The sequence below is a fragment of the Triticum aestivum genome, chromosome 1D (assembly GCF_018294505.1).
Source record: "Triticum aestivum cultivar Chinese Spring chromosome 1D, IWGSC CS RefSeq v2.1, whole genome shotgun sequence".
NCBI classification, from domain to species: Eukaryota; Viridiplantae; Streptophyta; class Magnoliopsida; order Poales; family Poaceae; genus Triticum; species Triticum aestivum.
In genome coordinates, this window is record NC_057796.1 from 363,366,439 (window position 1) to 363,385,328 (window position 18,890).

The following is an 18,890-nucleotide window of genomic DNA, read 5'->3' on the forward strand; positions in this document are numbered from 1 at the left end:
GCACACACACGTTTGCCTTGCCAGGGCTACAAGGATCAACTATCTTCAACGATAGCAGGAAACAGGCACACACCCACACAAACAGAAAGTAGTAGTTGACCTTGGCTAACATGGAGAATTGAGCTACATCATGAGGGGCCTTGGCAGCCCAGTCACGCCGCCTCACCGGCGACCTCTCCATTTGCGGTCTGTAGTTCTGTTCCAGCCGCGCCTCCATGTTCCACCAGTGCACCCTCCACGGCCTTCGCAAGATCGCAATCAAGATTGAAGAGGCCCCGAAGGGCCGAAACTGTGATGTCAGGAAGTTGTCCCTGGAACATGGCAACAAATTTGCTAATGGCTTCTAGTAACTTCTTTCCCTTCATTGATGATGCCCAGGCGCTGGCAGAGGAGCTTCTCTACCATCTGCGCCACTGGCATAGTCCTCTTCTTTGCTTGAAGACGTGGGCTGCAGCGGTTGAGGTTGAAGCCCGACACACCAGCGAGCGTCTTCCTCCTCGTCTTGGGCGGCCTAGGTGGCGTAGAGCTCGACGCTGACAGCAGGGGAGGGGCACAAGGCACAAACAGCGGGGACTGCGTGGGAGGATCAATAGAGTTGGTAGCAGGGCTGACTGGCGGGGTGGACATCGGGATGAAAATCGGTGTGGTCGGCTCCACAGCAGAAGGCGAGCCATGGGATGCTAAAGCAGCCAACATCAGGGGTGGCGTAGCAGCGCCACAGGGACGCACTAGAGCTGGCGTGGGATGTAGCTGGATGATGTCGAGCACCGTTGTACGAGGGGAGGCATCCTGATGCAGCGTTGCAGGGCACACCACTTCCGGCCTCACCTGAGCACCAAAGCAGGGGGCGATCCAGCTGAACCAGGAAGCGTCGCCAGGTGAGGAAGAGACTTGCACGACGTCGCAGGATGTGGTTCTAAGTGAGGCCGGAGGAGAACGACCACGGTTGTCCTTGCAGACAGGGCTGGCCACTCCGCCCGGGCGCGCCAAGCGCGAGCCACGATCTTTAGGGCGACGACGGCAACGCCTGCCTGAGGCCGGTATGACAGCATCGTCTAGAAGGCGTTGGACTTGCTTCCAATCAATCTTGCGAGCGTCAGGGGCGCCAGAGGTCCTGCGGCGTCCGTCCCTGCCATCGCGGTTGTCGCGGCGGCCTCCCCTGTCTTCACGGCGGCCGTCCTTGGAGCCACGGCGGTCTTCGTCCTCGCGGCCCGCTGGAGCGCGCGACCGGCTACGGAAGAACCGCTCACGCCAAGAGGAGGAGCGATCCTCCCGGCCCCGACGTCCGTGGTCATCATCGTCATCACGGCGGTCGCGGTCTTGGTCATCATCCCTTCTCCGCCCGGCCACCTCCGAGCGGTCTCGCATTCTTGACTCGCCGTCGACCACACCGTAGTAAAAGGTGAACAGGCGTGTGGAGTGAGGGCGGCGTGGGATAACTCCATTGACGTTGGGAGTGAAGTCTTCCGCCGTTTCCAGGTGCAGCAGGACGTGCCGCTTGAGGCCGCGCCGGCCCACCACGGCGCTCGGGCCGCTGTTGTAGCCCGCCGCTTGGTTGCCGGCGAGCGTCAGCCGGAGAACCTTAGGGATGGCCGAAGGGTTGGCAGACCATGCCCACAGGTTGAAGGAGGAAGAATCTTCTCGCTTCACGGTGGCAACATCAAAGTAGTGGAGGAACGTGTCTGGTCCAAGCACCTGCGTAGCAACCTCATCACACCAGGCATTGAGAGGCAGATTCTCGATGCAAAGATGCACATGGTAGTACGCCTCCACCGAGTCGGCGTTAGCTTCGGGCCTCAAGTTGGCGGCATGAATGTCAAGGCCGTTGCGGTTGAAGCGGCCTGGGGACGCCGTGACTTGGTCGTGATGATGCGGATGAGTGAAGAGCACAAAGAAGTCTTCTGGATAGTGCGGGACCACCTTGATGTAGTTGCGGTTGATGCAGAATTCGTTGGCGATGACGTCCCTGATCTCCGCGGCGTTGACGCGCGGGCGGTTGCCCCCAAGCCACACAAAGGCGCCCAGGGAGGCAAGGGAGGCAGTGGCCTCCTCCATTGCCGGCGTGGAGGCGGTGACGACATGGCCCTCTTCCGGGCGCAGGGACGGGTCGCCAACGCGAGGAGGCATTGTAGCAGCCCCAGTCGGCAGCGGCGACATAGAAGCGCCTGCAGCCGACGCAGACCACGGCATTGGAGTCAGCAAGGCAGAGGGTGGTGAGAAGGACGGCGAGGAAGTGCAGTCACGGGCGCGGTGTCCGCAGCGCCGACAGGCACGACATCTGAGAGGGTTCCGGCAGGCGGCCTTGCAGTGGCCTTTGTCCAGGCAGCGGTGGCATATACGGTGGCGATGCTTGATGAAAGCCTGGCGCGCAGAAGGGGAATAAGAAGGTGCTGCCCTCCTCTGTCTTGAATTTTGGTAGCTGGGAAGTGCCCTCCACCAGTACGCCGGCTTAACTATGTGCCAACCATCTTCAGAGTTGACTCCGAGAGAAGCGGTCGGCTCGGGGCTCGAGCGCGGGACGCCCACGCCGCACGCCAGCGGGTCTTGAAGGCGCCTGTAGAGGCCGTCTTAAGGCAAGGCAGGTGCGCGTCTTGAATGGCTGGCGGAGGGGTGGAATCCAGCACTTCCACATTAATGGCAAAGCTGACCGAGCGAGGCTGCCCTGCATCCGCGCCAGCCACAACCTCGGGGGTCTCTGGCTGGGGGGCATCGATGAACGGGGGATCCAAACCGGCCGGCGCCCCAGGCGGCGGAGCCAGATCCGGTAGACCGGACACTTGCTGCAGCGAGATGGGGGTTGCAGAGGCACCCAGAGACACCTGAGAGCAGGGGAAACCCGGGGGGAACATCGGTGATGGAGGAGGGCTGGCCTGAGCTTGAATCTGGGCAGGGGCTGCGGCGGAGGCTGCGGGCGGCGGAGCGCCGCGCCGCTGGAGCGTGGGCATGGATCGGTTCATTTTTGTGCTTATCACTATGCGGGAAATGGATGGCTAGATAGAGAGGGCCTGGGTGCAGGTGCTCTATTATATATTTCCCAGCTCGAGACCCATCTCAGAGCGCCGCCGTCGCTGCGGCTTGGCACATGCCTCCAGGGCCACGCGTCAGCCGCAATGCTCTGACGCGAGCGCGCCCACCTCCGCTATTTGTGGCAGGAGCTCATCGTGCGGCAGGAGCTTCTCCTCGCTTACGGCGGCAGCCCACCGAGACATGACGTCAATGAAGCCGAGGGAGATGTCGAGCCTCGTCCGGTGATCCCTGATGGCGGCCTTCGTCCTCCTAATGGCAAACTTCGTTGGCGTCCTAGCTCCTCAGTTGCCTTGGTTGTCATGCACATGGCTGCTATCTCCATCATCGGCTCCTTGCTCACCATATGGTAGCAGGCTCGCCCCGGCTGCATCTACCCTCGCCGATGCATCCTGCAGGCTATAGCTCGTCAACTTGCCGCCACCTTCCTAAGAGCATCTACCCGATAGACATAGATGGATCTGTGAGGAAAGGGAACGGGAGGAGAGAGGTGGGAGCGAGGAAGAAGATGGCTTGACCCGCGCAACCGTGAGAAAAAGTGAGTTCCCGGTCAGGATTGTGCTTTCCCAGTGTGCCAAACATATCTAGGGTCAAAATAGACCGGGATCAAAGAGTTTAGGGTATCAACTTCAGGGATTTAAAGGTGGAGGTTTATTCATGTCGACCTCTACAACCTCAGGGTTTATTTCAGACTTCATGATCCGTGTTGAGGTTCGCTTTAAATCGAGTGACCAAATTAAATTTCTCCATGTCTACCGACCTCCTGTGTATTTTACTCCCAAATCACATGAAAGAGCCCCCGTGTCTCGCTTCGTGGAATCCTTTTCCAAAAAAGCGAAAGCGGTTTCCGGTGAACACTCCACGTCTGAGACGTCTCTCTCTCTCCACTGATCGCCTCACTCCACCCTCTCTACTTTACTTTCTCGTCTCCCTACCGTTCGCCCCTCCCCGCCCCCGTCCCCTCTCTGCTCCATTACGGGAAAAAAAGCCGACACCATAGACGGAAAGGCACGGAGCGCGGCACGAAAGCCCGCGCAAGATCCTCACCCTTTCCGGCGGATTTGACGGGCCGCATTCCCCTCCCCCGGGAGCCGGCCGTTCGTACTACGCGCCGTAGCGGGCGGTTACACGAGTGTATATCACGCCAGGCTCCCGGGCCGTCAAACGGCCACCCGCGCCCGCCCCTCCCTCCCATGGAACAGGGGGCAGCGCGGCAAGACGAGGCACGCAAGGAGCGGGAGGCGCCGCCGCCGGTCCCTTTCCCCAGGGTGAGCTCGCTCGCTCGCTTCTCCCCGTTTCTTGCTTCGTCTCGCGACGGATCCGGCGCGTTCTGGGTGGTTCTTGGCGTGGGATTTGGGGGCCGCCTGGGGCCTCCGTTCCGGGAATGCTAATGCGCTTCGGGGATTGGGCTGGATTGAACAGCCAAGAATCCCAAATGCGCCTTCTTTAATCGTAGGGTAGTCTATATGTCGGCACCTCCTGAACGAATCTAGGCAGAAATTATGCCTATTTGGGTTTTTCTTTAATTATTAGTCTCGGTCAGTCTGTAGCTTTCAATTACTCTACCGAGTTGAACTTGGGTAGGAGCCGTGCCGAAAATTTGGGGAACTTTCAATGCAACACCGGGAGAACGAAAATTGCAACTGTTCTAGTCATGTTAGTGTTAGACCGACACTCTTGCACGATTGTACTATTTGTCAATTCAGAGAAGCGCATTACCTGGTTCATTTTTAGAAAGAACCGGCCTGGTTTTTGTTCCTCATCTGTCTTTCTTTATTGCAATGCTATCATACTCATCAGTCACGAACATGCTGGTGAACTATGCTACCAAGATGCTTCAAATGTTTATTTTCACTGCGGACAAAACAGTTAAACATAAGAAACTTAACATTTCTTGTAGGAAAACGAGGAGGAGAGAAATCTGAAGCTACCCTCTCGTGTACGTGCTTCCGTTTGCAGTATTCAGTTGTGATTTCCAGTTTCCTGGTTTTCCTTACTGAAAAAACCTGAAGACCACAATCGTTTGGATTTTCTAATTTCTACTTCTGTGTATAGGTGGTTTCTTTGTTCTTTGGGGGTGATATCTCAACAACGGCACAGTCATTCGAGAAATGGGTGTCGCTGGTACGTTTGCGGAGCGGGACATTTCGCCCATCTGGGTTCCCACGTCGCAATTCAAAGATTGAAGTGATGCCAAGTGGAAGCTTCTCACTTTTTGGCAGCGCAGACTTAAGGTTGCTTGCCTAATTCATCTACATCCTAGTCATGATTATTTCTCAATTGATTATCTGGTGTCGCTAAACTAAACAAGTGACCTTAATCTACTTGTTGGATAAAGCTACTGTAGAAACATTATGCTGATTTATCCAAAGAACCTTCTGATGCAAATCTCGTATATGCAAATAGGTTATGGAACCTTACTTGAATACTCACCTGGGGAACAAGATTGAATCCTCTTTTCAGTTTCTCTGCTTTCCAGAGTTAACTAGAGAACATGCTAAATACCAACACATTGATACCTCGACTTCATTTTGGTGTAATGTTAGGTTAGATTGTATATTTAACTGTATATGTTTTCCTCTCCACAAAAATACTCTCTGCTATACTCATCCTTTAAAACCTAACTGGATATAATGGTACATAATGATTACTGTTTAGTTCTAACCTTATGCCAGCATGCATATGTATACTATGTGTTGATCTGCATTATATTGATATATTCCAACCAAGGAACCTTTTTATACAAAAGAACGATGGCAGTACAGGCAAGACTCCATTAGTAGAATAATAATCTGCCTACGGTTTGTAGAAAACCAATTACCCATGATGGCATCTTCTACATTTTTATTTGTTTAGCGTCCCTACACTATATATATTTGTTTAAATAGAAATCTAAATGTTACCTTGTGATTTTGTTTAGTAGTAGTATGTAGGGATTTGTTTCCTTAGGCCACATAAATGATCATAAGCTTGCAAATCAACGTTCTATGCTCGTTGTGCTAATGCTCTATCATTGTTTTGCTACTGTGCTCTGCTCTGCTCACTATAGGGAGGAAGTGGCTAAAGCAGAAGCAGCGAGCAGAGAAAAGAATCCTACGCTTGATCAGCCTCCTGAAATAAGCTTGTGGGAGAGGCTTGGGAATGCTTCTGCTTTGGACATTGAATCATCCGGCTTTTCATGGAATATGCTGTCATCTCTGCACCATACAGAACACAGTAGTAGTTCAGAACACTCTGAAGATGAGATGACTAAAGCTCTTGAGGTTTGTTGCTGTCTGTTGTCATGCCGATTTGTATTCTTCCTAGGTTGCTAACGAGAAAAATAAGTTTAGTTTATACTCTCTTTTCCACATCTGAGATCAACTTTCAAGGCAGTTGGCGGGCCTCCAACATGGATTAGCATTTTGTAGATCAAGCCTAATCATATTATTGTTCTGTAGTTTCATATTTGTTTACTCGTTCAATTGACATGCTGCTTTCTTCTTCCTCCCTTTATAGATGACTGTGAACTCTGGTGGCGTTGTATTCTTTGCTCTATTTAGTGCGGGTAACAATGGTTTACCAAAAGAAGAAGCAGCTGTTATAAAGTTTGCAGCGTCAAAGATGGCAACACAGGCAGAACTTTTGGGATATGAATTTGCACGGTTGCTTGGAGTTCAGACACCACAAGTATATGCGAACACCCAGTGAATACTTTAAACTTATTTTATGTGAACAATTATCATTGGATTTCTAATTCAGTTTCCTCTAAAACTGCAGGCTAGGATAGTGCATAATTCTAGTCTGGAGTGGCAGGCGATAAAACATGCCGCAGAAAAAGCACGAGCAATAGCGGTTTCAAATAATGATGAGATTGGTGAGATGACTTGCTCAGAGTTGTTGGAAGCTCTTGAGCTAAGCCGATGCCTTCTTCTAATGAGGTACTGCTAGCCCCTTAGGAAAAATATGATCATGTATGCATTTTCTCACTCTGAACTGCATATAAGATGTTAATTCTCACCTTGTCTGCCAGTTATTTTCATGGCTCACCCCTGCTAGAGAGTTCAAAGGCATTCAGTTCACGGCAAGCTGCGTGCGTTACTTCTTCATCCCTTGGAAGGGTCTTGATGTTAGATCTGATACTCAGGAATGAGGATAGGCTCCCATGCCGCCAGCTTGGCTGGCGTGGCAATCCGGCAAACTTGATGATTTCGGATAGATCATCCTTGCCCAGTATGGACAGATTTGAGGAGTCTAAGGGCACTTTGGAAAACTCCAACCCACTGTTTTCTAATATTTTCCAAAAAGAAAAACAGTTCCACTCTGCAAACGGAAGATTAGATTCTCCGGAGGTGGATCTCATGTCAGGAAAAGCAGATGCATTGAAAAGTGTACAAGAAAATGCTGAAAGTGCGAGCGGGACTTTCCACATTGTAGCAATTGACACTGGGGTGCCCCGTCGCCCACCTGCAGGGAGACGTGTCAAAGATCATGAACGGTATCCCAAAGTTGTAGAACTCATTTTGAATAACTCGGACCACTCCGCGAATATCTTATATGAAATTTCCGGTGGTAGGCTTGGGATTCCTGGACCTGATGAGGCAATCACTTCCACTGATTCTTGCTGCTCTCTTTCTGATGAAGACAATGCTGCTGCGATTCACGAATTCCGAGTGGCATTTCGTGCAGCTCTTAGGGATCTGGAGGGTTTCCATCTATTTCTTCTCCAGCTATACCAAAAATTGGATGGTGTTCTGCGAGTTTTCTCGTCCATAATTACTAAAAGCTCTGAGGAATCTGACCATAATGATATTGCAATTTCTGATTTCCCATCTCCGGGAGCCAGCTACAGTACCCCTTGTCCACCTAATAAGCACGTGAACAGTGAGCCTCATAGTGACTCTGGAACGCAAAAAAATGCCACAAAGACATCTTCTGCGGGATCCCGCGGAAGCTCAGATTCTCCTATGTCCAGGGACAGTTGGAGTGGTAAACACTTGAAGGGGAGTGCAGATGCTCCCCGAAGTAGAATGACAATGAGACTTCGTGATTTTTATAAGACTCCGAAGGTAAGCGCTTCTTTTGATTTAAAATTTCCTAAGGATTCCTTTGCATTACATTCCCTAGGAATTTTTTCATCCACTCAAAACTCTTGTAAAGAATCTTCTTTTCCCGCGGTAGCGATCAAACAAACGTCGTTGCAAATAAAATCCTGTAGGATTCAAGTCGGCATGACATCACAAATTTACAATCTTATGTTATTCCTATTCTTGCGCTTTTAGAATCCCGCGAATCGGAGTTTGAGATTTCTAACTAAAAAGTGAGGATCTAGTTGTGTTCGAAACACCCTGAACGATGGTGTTGTCATATTTAAGCTGTGGGGTCAACTAAGCCCGCAACTTTGCAAAACCATCCCATACAAGTAAAAGTTCACGTGAAAACCCCAGAAGCAATGCAATTTTATTTTCTCGAACTCAGTGCAATTTTTTCAATCGTGCATTTGACCCCCCACAAGTTGCAGCTCTGGTACCGGCATTGGCAATAAATATTACTTATCTGATTGTGTTGTGTAGTCAAGTTGATTTTTTCAGTGTATAGCATATTATATTTGGGGCTGTCTTCTCTAAATTCATACAAGTACAGCATTGACATTCAACCTCATATTTTGCCGAAAGGTTGCCCTTCAACTGACCAGCACTGACTGGTTCATGGGTATGAGGTTGACTTGTGTTTGGCAATAAAAATAATGCTGAACTTAAGTTAGGAATTTCTGTTGTGATGCAATAGGTTGATGTCGATCCTGAATTGCTCAAGGAGATAGAACAATGGAATGAAGCGTTTAAGACCGACGTGATCAGATTTTGTCAGGAGAACAATTTTCATTCTGGATTCTTTGATGGAACTGAGAACAACATGGCGGCAGATGCCTACGAGTTAAAGGTGGGTGCCATTATCTGAATTAGAACATATATGAAGCCCTTTTCTCAAGCAACTAGTGAGTCTGATGATGAATAACTTGCAGGTGCGCCTTGAACACATCATTGAAAGGACATCGTTGGTCTCTGATGCTGCAAATACTGAGCGACCTTCTCTCGTGGTCAACAACTTATTTATAGGTGGGGCTCTCGCTGCAAGGTCTAAGTACACCCTCCAGCATTTGGGCATTACCCATATACTATGTTTGTGTTCGAATGAGATTGGTCAATCTGATACCCAGTTTCCTGATCTTTTTCAGTACAAGAACTTTTCAGTAAGAGCGTCAACTTACGGTTTTAGTACTCTATTATATATTTCTGATATTTTTTGTGTTGATGAAAACTAACCGTGTTATCTCGTGCAGATTAGTGATGATGATGATGCAAACATCAGCGATCTTTTTGAAGAAGCATCAGATTTTATTGACCAGGTCGACCGTGTTGGGGGTAAGGTCCTCATCCATTGCTTTGAAGGGAAAAGCCGGAGCGCCACGGTCGTCCTTGCCTACTTGATGCTCAGAAAGTAAGAATCTTATCTAGCCACATCCGCATTTGGTTGAATCACATCCTCATTGGTGCCTTGTACTTTCCCACTTCCAAGACAAAAACTGAGATGACACTTTGTTCAGGGGCTTCACACTTGCGAAAGCCTGGAACTTACTAAAGAAAGTACACCGCCGTGCGCAACCGAACGACGGCTTCGCCAAGGCCCTGCTAGCTCTGGACAAGAAACTGCACGGCAAGGCGTCGATGGACTGGCAGCAGAAGCGGCCGGAGATGAAGGTGTGCCCGATATGCGGCAAGAACGTGGGGCTGAGCACCAGCTCGCTGAAGCTGCACCTGCAGAAGGCACACAGGCGGCTGTCGCAGGGCAGCGTGGACAGCGCCATGACCATGGAGATCCAGAAGTCGATCGAGTCGCTCCGGATCAGCCGCGGCGGGAGCCTCAGCCCTTCCCAGAAGCTGGCCAAGGCGTTCGCCGACGAGCTCAGTTTCTGATCTGTTGTTCTTTTGTTGTATGTACACAGGTTGGCACACTTGTACTGTAGTGAATACATGCACCAAGAGGAACCCAACTTTAGGGCACAGGGAGTGATACTTACGTGTAATATATCAAACAAGAAATGTTCATGTTTCAAGTGCAAGCGCACAAATGTTCGGGATTCGGCTCAAAGCCTACAAATAAATTTACAGAAAGCATTGGAAAAACATGTAGAGTTTTGAATTTAAAAACCAGAATAACACGCAGTACGAATCAAAGACCACGAAGCAAATTATGGTTGCTAGTGGAGGACGTAGGCGTCGTACTCGAGGACGAGCTGGTTGTCGGGGTCCGCGGACTTGACCATCCGGCTGTGCGTGTACCCGCGCGCCATCCGGAACGCGCCGGTGCCCCCCACGATCGGCCGCTCCATCACCGTGCCCAGCAGCGCGCGGCCGAACATCGCCAGCGTGCTGCCATTGTACGGCCCGTCCGTGAACACGAAGTTGAGCAGCGTCGTGATCGCCACCTCCGAGAGCGAGGCGGCGGCGGTGAGCCCCTGCGCGCGGCCGATGAGGCGGGACGCCGGGTCGGCGCCCTCGCGGAGCATGTCGTCGACCACGGTCACGGAGCCGAACCCGAAGGACGAGCCGCCGGCGCCCGCCGGCGGGGACGCCACAGCCGCCGTCGTGCCGTTCGGCCCGGCGGTGTATATCTCGTGGAAGTAGAAGTGGAGGTGCGTCATGCCGCCGTTGCCGGCGGCGGTGGGGACACCGTCTGCGGCCGCTGTTGCCGTGGTGGTTGCCGCCGCGAGGAAGAGTAAGGCGACGAGCGGCGCGAGAAGTGGCAGCGGCCGGGCTGCGCTTGCACGATGAGGCGCCGCCATGAGCAGGCGAGAAGATGTGGTGATAACGCTGAGTTGCTGGATGCATCCATCATCCATGGTGTGTGTTCTTGTAGTTGTAGGAATGAACTACAGCTTGGATGATTGTCTGTTGAAAAATGAGAGTCAACCGTCGGAAGGAAAATAAAAAGGGAAGTCAATGTTCAAAATCCCATCGTGACACCAACTACTAGTAATTTATGCTGTTTTGCAAAACCAAAAATAGTATTTTCTCGGCAGCACCTTGTAGGTGCAGCTTCAATTCTGAGCAACAACTTGAATGATTATGTGTTGAAAATCTGAAAATCGATGACAACTGTTCAAAACGGAAGGAAAATGGGAGCCAACGTGCAATCCTTTCTGACACCAACCCCTCCAAGCTGTAAGGCCATCAATTTCCCCTTTTCCGCGAAAAAGATTAGATCTATTGTAAAAGTTCATTGGAAGTACTCAATACTTCGAGACCACTGAATGACCACTACTGCAGTACTGCCGCCAGAACAAGCCGCCGACGCCGCTGTCACCGCTCCCCTACCGGAGTCGGCTTAACCTTGTCGATGGCATACGAGAAGTCTACATGCATGTGCTTAGAACCAACGCCCTGGAGCCGCAGTTGTCGTTGTTGAACCCTTGCATAGGTCCGAAGAACCTGACACCAAACCTTGTCACATGACAAGAAACCATAACCTGACTGCCCAAGTAAACGGCATGAATCTACGCCGATACTCCGTTGACTATATCCAGACGGACGAACTTGAGAAGGACCGGAGCCCGGAAGACAAACTCAAAGAAGAAGAGTCTCCATCTGCCCAAGCGTCGCACCGGCGAGGACTAAAAAACCCTAACCCATAATAACCGAAGATTCCCTTGCCCTGGTCGCTCCATGGAGTCGCACGACAATGCATCCAGTTATCAATCCTAAAACAAATAGGAGTACATCTATTTTTTCAGCAACAACTTGTGGTTGTAGTTTCAATTCTAAGCAAACCTACAATTATCCTCCACGTCAAAAAAACATGCAATTATCCGTTGAATAGTGGACGTCAATTGTTCAAAAAAGAAAAGAGAGATTCATTGTGCAATCCTTCATGTCCCCTCCAATCTGTAAAGCCACCCGAATTCTCTTGCCCTTGCGTCAGCAACACTTCAGACAACAACACAAGAGCAAAGGAGAGGGAAATGCCAACTGTAACTTGTGGGCCTGCAGGTCGGACCACCCATCTATGTTGTCCTAGTGGCTTGCAAGCCCAAACTTGGCCCGTTAACCGAGTGTAACGACTATCGACTTTATAACCTGGGAGGTGTGCTTCGTCTAGACTTGTTTAGGAAGAAAGGAAGGCTTCTACCTAGATTTGAATTACTATGCCCATTGTAATCGTGACTCATTGTGAGGGTGAATGGGAGGAAATTCAGTGCGAAACACCATTTCTATGTAGATCGAGAGCTAGATCCTTACATTTGGTATCAGCAGCCATTTTGTCATGGAGCTTCCTCGAAATTCACATTAGATGCAGTATAAGGATCGGTGTCAGCAGCAAGCTATGAAGGAGCTCTCACCGAAGGCACTCAAGGACTATGAACTACTGAAGACTGACTTCGCTGGCTCCTTGGATTGGCGCTTCAAGGATCAACCCAATAACATGCTCACGGTTGTCCACAAGGTGCTCGAAGAATCTACCGAGACGCTCGTCAACATCATCACTGTGCTCGTTGATGACGTGCATGAGGAACTAGGCGATGACATCGCTCAGATCCGCATAGATTTGGGTAGGGTGAACGTGCCAACTCCTAAGGTGCGACCAGTTCATATACCCAGGCGTTGTCGGTGGATAAGGCCGCTCCGCGTCAGCCTTTCTCCAGTGGATATGCACAGCTAGTCGAGGGAAGGCACATAACATTTATGTCCCTCCTCCTATCAAGGGTATGTACTCATCCAACCCTTCTTCATCCTCTATGTTATGAGACACTATTCATTCTGAGTTTGCTCACTCGGGTGGTATTGGATTTTGTGTGGAATTTTCACGGTTCGATGGATCTGGACTGCAATTATGGCAAACACGATGGGAGGATCAATTCCGGTTATGGTGTACACCGCAGAATATATGGATTTCACCGGCGTCAATGAAGGAAATATGCCCTAGAGGCAATAATAAAGTTATTATTTATTTCCTTATATCATGATAAATGTTTATTATTCATGCTAGAATTGTATTAACTGGAAACATAATACTTGTGTGAATACATAAACAAGCAGAGTGTCACTAGTATGCCTCTACTTGACTAGCTCGTTGATCAAAGATGGTTATGTTTCCTAGCCATAGACATGAGTTGTCATTTGATTAACGGGATCACATCATTAGGAGAATGATGTGATTGACTTGACCCATTCCGTTAGCTTAGCACTCGATCGTTTAGTATGTTGCTATTGCTTTCTTCATGACTTATACATGTTCCTATGACTATGAGATTATGCAACTCCCGTTTACCGGAGGAACACTTTGTGTGCTACCAAACGTCACAACGTAACTGGGTGATTATAAAGGTGCTCTACAGGTGTCTCCAAAGGTACTTGTTGGGTTGACGTATTTCGAGATTAGGATTTGTCACTCCGATTGTCGGAGAGGTATCTCTGGGCCCTCTCGGTAATGCACATCACTTAAGCCTTGCAAGCATTGCAACTAATGAGTTAGTTGTGGGATGATGTATTACGGAACGAGTAAAGAGACTTGCCGGTAACGAGATTGAACTAGGTATTGAGATACCGACGATCGAATCTCGGGCAAGTAACATACCGATGACAAAGGGAACAACGTATGTTGTTATGCGGTCTGACCGATAAAGATCTTCGTAGAATATGTGGGAGCCAATATGAGCATCCAGGTTCCGCTATTGGTTATTGACCGGAGACGTGTCTCGCTCATGTCTACATAGTTCTCGAACCCGTAGGGTTCGCACGCTTAACGTTTCGATGACAGTTATATTATGAGTTTATATATTTTGATGTACCGAAGGTTGTTTGGAGTCCCGGATATGATCACGGACACGACGAGGAGTCTCGAAATGGTCGAGACATGAAGATTGATATATTGGATGACTATATTCGGACACCGAAATGGTTCCGGGGGTTATCGGATATATACCGGAGTACCGGGGGGTTACCGGAACCCCCCGGAGGCTATTGGGCCTCATGGGCCCAATTGGTGGAAGAGGAGAGGCGGCCAAGGGGCAGCCGCACGCCCCTCCCCCCATGTCCGAATTGGAGAAGGAGGGGGGGGGGCGGCGCCCCCCTTTCCTTTCTCCCTCCCTCCTTCCCTCTCCACTCCTAGTCCAACAAGGAAGGGAGGGGGTCCTACTCCCGGTGGGAGTAGGACTCCTCCTGGCGCGCCTCCTCCTGGCCGGCCGCACCTCCCCCCTTGCTCCTTTATATACGGGGGCAGGGGGCACCCTAGACACAACAATTGATCGTTTGATCTTCTAGCCGTGTGCGGTGCCCAAAGTTTTAAATCGCGGGCGAAACTCGAGCGATCGCGGCGCAATCGCTGGCTGGGAGCCTTCCCGCGACGCTATCGCTGAAAAAACGCTATCTGCGGTAATCACGCGATCGCTGCGCGAAACGGCGCTAAACCCTTCGCTGTTGAAACGCCCACGATGCGGCTATATCTCCCACGTGTCGAGACACGACTTAGAGGCATAACCGCATAGTGGTTTTGTCGCAAGAAGGGTCATCTTCACACAATCCCATGTAATGAACAAGAGTGGGGTAAAGAGTTGGCTTACAATCGCCACTTCACACAATACATAAATATCATTCATACATCATCCAAAATACAATCATTTAGACCGACTACGGTCAAAATCCAGATGAAAATAAGACAACCCCAAATGCTAGATCCCCGATCGTTCCAACTGGGCTCCACTACTGATCATCAGGAAAAGACACATAGTAACGACCACGTTCCTCGTCGAACTCCCACTTGAGATCGACGCCATCATCTGCACTGGCATCGTCGGCACCTGTAACTGGTTTTGGAAGTATCTGTGAGTCACGGGGACTCAGCAATCTCACACCCGCGAGATCAAAACTATTTAAGCTTATAGGACAAGAGGTGCAAAGAGGTGGAGCTGCAGCGGCAAAACATATATGGTGGCTAACTTGCGCAAATGAGAGCGAGAAGAGAAGCAAAGGAACGGACGTCATCTAGCAATGACCAAGAAGAGGTCCTGAACACCTACTTAAGTCACACATAACACAGACCGTGTTCACTTCCCGGACTCCGCCGAGAAGAGACCATCACGGCTACACACGCAGTTGATGTATTTTAATTGGGTCAAGTGACAAGTTATCTACAACCGGACATTAACAAATTCCCATCTGCCTCATAACCGCGGGCACGGCTTTCGAAAGATAATACCCTGCAGGGGTGTCCCAACTTAGCCCATCATAAGCTCTCACGGTCAACGAAGAATAAACCTTCTCCCGGAAAGACCCGATCAGTCTCGGAATCCCGGTTTACAAGACATCTCGACAATGGTAAAACAAGACCAGCAAAGCCACCCGAGTGTGCCGACAAATCCCGATAGGAGCTGCACATATCTCGTTCTCAGGGCACACCGGATGAGACATCCTACGAGTAAAACCAGACCTCGAGTTTCCAGGAGGGGGCCCCGCAGTCTGCTCAGTTCGGACCAACACTCGAAGGAGCACTGGCCGGGGGGGGGGGGGGGTTAAAATAAGATGACCCTCGGGCTCGCGAAAACCCGGGGGAAAAAGGTATAGGTCGCAAATGGTAAAACCAAGGTTGGGCCTTGCTGGAGGAGTTTTATTCAAGGCGAACTGTCAAGGGGGTCCCATAAATCACCCGACCGTGTAAGGAACGCAAACTCAAGGAACATAATCCCGGTATAACAGTAACTAGGGCGGCAAGAGTGGAACAAAACACCAGGCATAAGGCTGAGCCTTCCACCCTTTACCAAAAATATAGATGCATTAATTAAATAAGAGATATTGTGATATCCCAACATATCCATGTTCCGACATGGATCGAACTTCAACTTCACCTGCAACTAGCAACGCTATAAGAGGGGCTGAGCAAAAGCGGTAACATAGCCAAACAACGGTTTGCTAGGAAAGGATGGTTAGAGGCTGACATGGCTAAAATTAGGAGACATGATATAGCAAGTGATAGGTAGCGAGCATGGCAAAAGAGCGAACAACTAGCATAGCAAAGATAGAAGTGATTTCGAGGGGTGGTCATCTTGCCTGCAAGGTTCTCAGAGTTGTCGAAAGCTTGATCCTCGTAAGCGTACTCGACAGGTTCCTCGTTCACGAACTCGTCTCCCGGCTCTACCCAAGACAAGAACACAAACAAACGGAACCACAATCAACAACGAGAAATGCGCAAGCAACATGATGCAAAACATGTATGATATGCAAGATATGATATGCGATGCGAATGCGTGCTCCGGAAGGAAAATGATGAACAAGGCAGTAACTTGGCAAACCAAGCATGCCACTGGAAAGATGAGATGATTTCGGTCGAAATCGATATAAAGATCACCGGAATCGGATGCACGGTTTGCAAATGGCAAGCAAAACAAGAATGACACTAATCTGCGATAAACAGCAAGATAGCACTTAAAATGCAACAAGTAACAATGCTACAGCACCCCAACATAGCAACAAAGCACATGGCAGTAATCTACAGGAGATGCTTGACAAAAGATGAACACTGAGCTACGGCTAGTTCACAACATATCAAGCTCAAACAAGCATGGCAAAAGTGCAAAAGATTACAGGTTCACAGACTTGGTGAAAAACTGGACATGGCAGAAATTAGCATCAGGTAGCAATGTTCAGAGCACGAAACCAACATGCTACAGGAACTTAACATAGCAAAACAAGGCATGGCAGTGTTCTACTAAATGCACATGAAAAAAGTCCCTTACTGACCATAAGCCAAAAAGGACCAGAAGATATGGTGGCAAGCATGTAAACATAGCAAGTTTCGTTATCAGGTTTCAGACTTAGCAGAAAACAGAGCATGGCAGAAATATTAATATGTAGGCCTCTTTGTGAGCTTGATGCACTCACTACAGAGCAATGCATGACAAACCAATCATACCTACAGCAATATGGCATGTTTATGAAGCTATCCATGGCAAGAACAATTGCATAGCATGTATGGATCAACTACAATAAGCTTGGCAAAAATGCACCTCATGTTAAGAATCTGCCAGAAATATTTTATAGCAAAAGTAGAGCAGGATTGAGTCATGCTATGGTACTCTAAAATTGCAAACAATTGCAGGAATGGATCAGTTACAACTATAGCTACAAAACATCCTTCCTGAACATCTCCAAAATATGCATGGATCTCTCTGTAGCATCAAGTTTACATGGCAACAAAATTACAGCAGACAAAGACTTAGAGAAATCACTAAGTCCCTGAAATCAGAAATATTACGGGGCCTACTTTGCATGCTTGTGCTAGTCACCACAGAGATCACAAAAATACATGGACTATACCACTGGAAAGATGGCATGGCATAATTCAAAACACATGTAGAGCTCATGCTTAAAAGATGCACAGAATAAATGATTCAAAAATGACAAATCTCCAAGTTCTGATAAGAACCAGAGATTAACAGCAACTAGCCCTCTTCCAACGAAGATTTGGGTATCAAGATGACCTCTAATAAAAATGGTGCAATTGAACAAAATGTAGAGCATCATGAGGCGAACAATTAGACATATTATACGCGTGAATCGGAGCTACATGCACAAAGTTACGGCATCGGAAACAGAGCAAGATATTAAGAAAAATTAAGACTTAGAAGAATTTTTGAGGCGAGAAAAGTCAACGTACGCAGAGATCTGGATCGAACGAGCTCTTCCAGCCCGAGCTCGCTCGCCGGCGGAGGAAGGAGGGAGAGGGAGCGGCGGCGCCGGTCGCCGGAGGAGCGGCGGGGCCGGGGGCGGCGGTCCGCCGGCGGGGGCGGCGCCGGCGGCGGCCCAAGGCGCGGCGGCGTCGGCGATGGCGATGGCCGGCGGCGGCGGCGCACTGGCCGGCGGCGGGGAAGGCGCGCGGGCGCGGGGGCCGGCGGCGGGGCGAGGCCGGAGGCGGGCCACGTGGCGCTCGCGGGTTGGCCGGGCGGCGCGGCGGACGTGTCCGGCGCGGGCGGACGCATCCGGCGCGGCGCGGAGGGAGAGGGTTAGGGTTCGTCTGAGATTTCGTTTTTCGGGATGCCCACATATAAATAGGTAGAGGGAGCTAGGAGACTCCAAATGAGGTGCGGTTTTCGCCCACACGATCGTGATCGAACGACCTAGAGCATGGAAGAGAGTTTGGTGGGCTTTGGGCTGGTTTTAGAGGGGGTTTTTGCTGGATACTCAAATGGACATTGCGGAGGCCCGGTTAACCGTTGGAGTACCAAACGACCTCCGAATGGAACGAAACTTGACCGGTAGTCTCCAGATGGTATATAAAGACCACTTGACAAGCCTCGGTCCATTCCGAGAAAGTTTGACACACGCAACCGAAAGAAAACTAGAGGGGTGCACCGGAGGAGATAGGAGCGCCGGATTGGAAAACGGACAACGGGGAAAATGCTCGGATGCATGAGACGAACACGTATGCGAATGCAATGCACATGATGACATGATATGAAAATGCATGACATGACAAAATACAAAACAAGACAACGGAGGGAAAAACATATCACATAGCCGGAAATGGCAAGAGTCGGAGTTACAAATATGGCAAGTTGCACGCGGGGTGTTACAGCTATCGCTGCAATTTAGCTGGGACAGGCCGAAAGAGAGGCCCAAAAAGGGCTCGGCCCAATTTTTGCCCTGATAAGCCAGAGGAGCTCTTCTAGAAACCAAGCATCATCTCCCTCTCTTCCCGTTCCCTTCCTTCCCTCCACCGAAAACGTTGTGGCGGCTGCGCGGTTACTCACAGGTGCGCTCGGCAGGCCGGCCGTTGCTTGGCCGGAAGCAGTGACGGCAAGGCGACGCCCAAGACTCCGGGCAGTTTCTGCAACAGTG

The 18,890-nt window shown here is 50.0% G+C and overlaps 2 protein-coding genes across 3 annotated transcripts; one reads left to right on the forward strand and one right to left on the reverse strand.

The window, feature by feature from the left end:
- Positions 1 to 3,969: 3,969 nt before the first annotated feature.
- LOC123182090 (dual specificity protein phosphatase PHS1) lies at positions 3,970 to 10,123 on the forward strand. Of its 2 annotated transcripts, XM_044594551.1 has the most exons (11): positions 3,970 to 4,292; positions 4,925 to 4,963; positions 5,080 to 5,258; positions 6,074 to 6,287; positions 6,523 to 6,693; positions 6,784 to 6,944; positions 7,037 to 8,072; positions 8,791 to 8,943; positions 9,026 to 9,253; positions 9,344 to 9,501; positions 9,608 to 10,123. In XM_044594551.1, the coding sequence occupies exons 1-11, from the start codon at positions 4,218 to 4,220 to the stop codon at positions 9,975 to 9,977; spliced, it is 2,784 nt and encodes a 927-aa protein (XP_044450486.1). In that variant the 5' UTR covers positions 3,970 to 4,217; the 3' UTR covers positions 9,978 to 10,123. The 2 variants fall into 2 exon arrangements, with proteins under 2 accessions (XP_044450486.1, XP_044450487.1); XM_044594552.1 differs by lacking the exon at positions 4,925 to 4,963 and having other exon boundaries at positions 3,971 to 4,292.
- On the reverse strand, positions 10,083 to 10,934 carry LOC123182091 (dirigent protein 2). The gene has a single exon (XM_044594553.1). It carries the CDS (start codon positions 10,901 to 10,903, stop codon positions 10,262 to 10,264), a length of 642 nt encoding a protein of 213 aa, XP_044450488.1. The 5' UTR covers positions 10,904 to 10,934; the 3' UTR covers positions 10,083 to 10,261.
- Between the last annotated feature and the right edge of the window lie 7,956 nt (positions 10,935 to 18,890).

Bases quoted from the DNA above. Each gene is read 5' to 3' on its own strand.
- LOC123182090 (XM_044594551.1), top strand. From the start codon at position 4,218: ATGGAACAGGGGGCAGCGCGGCAAGACGAGGCACGCAAGGAGCGGGAG. The intron at 6,945-7,036 runs GTACTGCTAGCC...CTTGTCTGCCAG, and splicing joins CGATGCCTTCTTCTAATGAG to TTATTTTCATGGCTCACCCC. The intron at 8,073-8,790 runs GTAAGCGCTTCT...GTGATGCAATAG, and splicing joins ATTTTTATAAGACTCCGAAG to GTTGATGTCGATCCTGAATT.
- LOC123182091 (XM_044594553.1), bottom strand. From the start codon at position 10,903: ATGGATGATGGATGCATCCAGCAACTCAGCGTTATCACCACATCTTCT.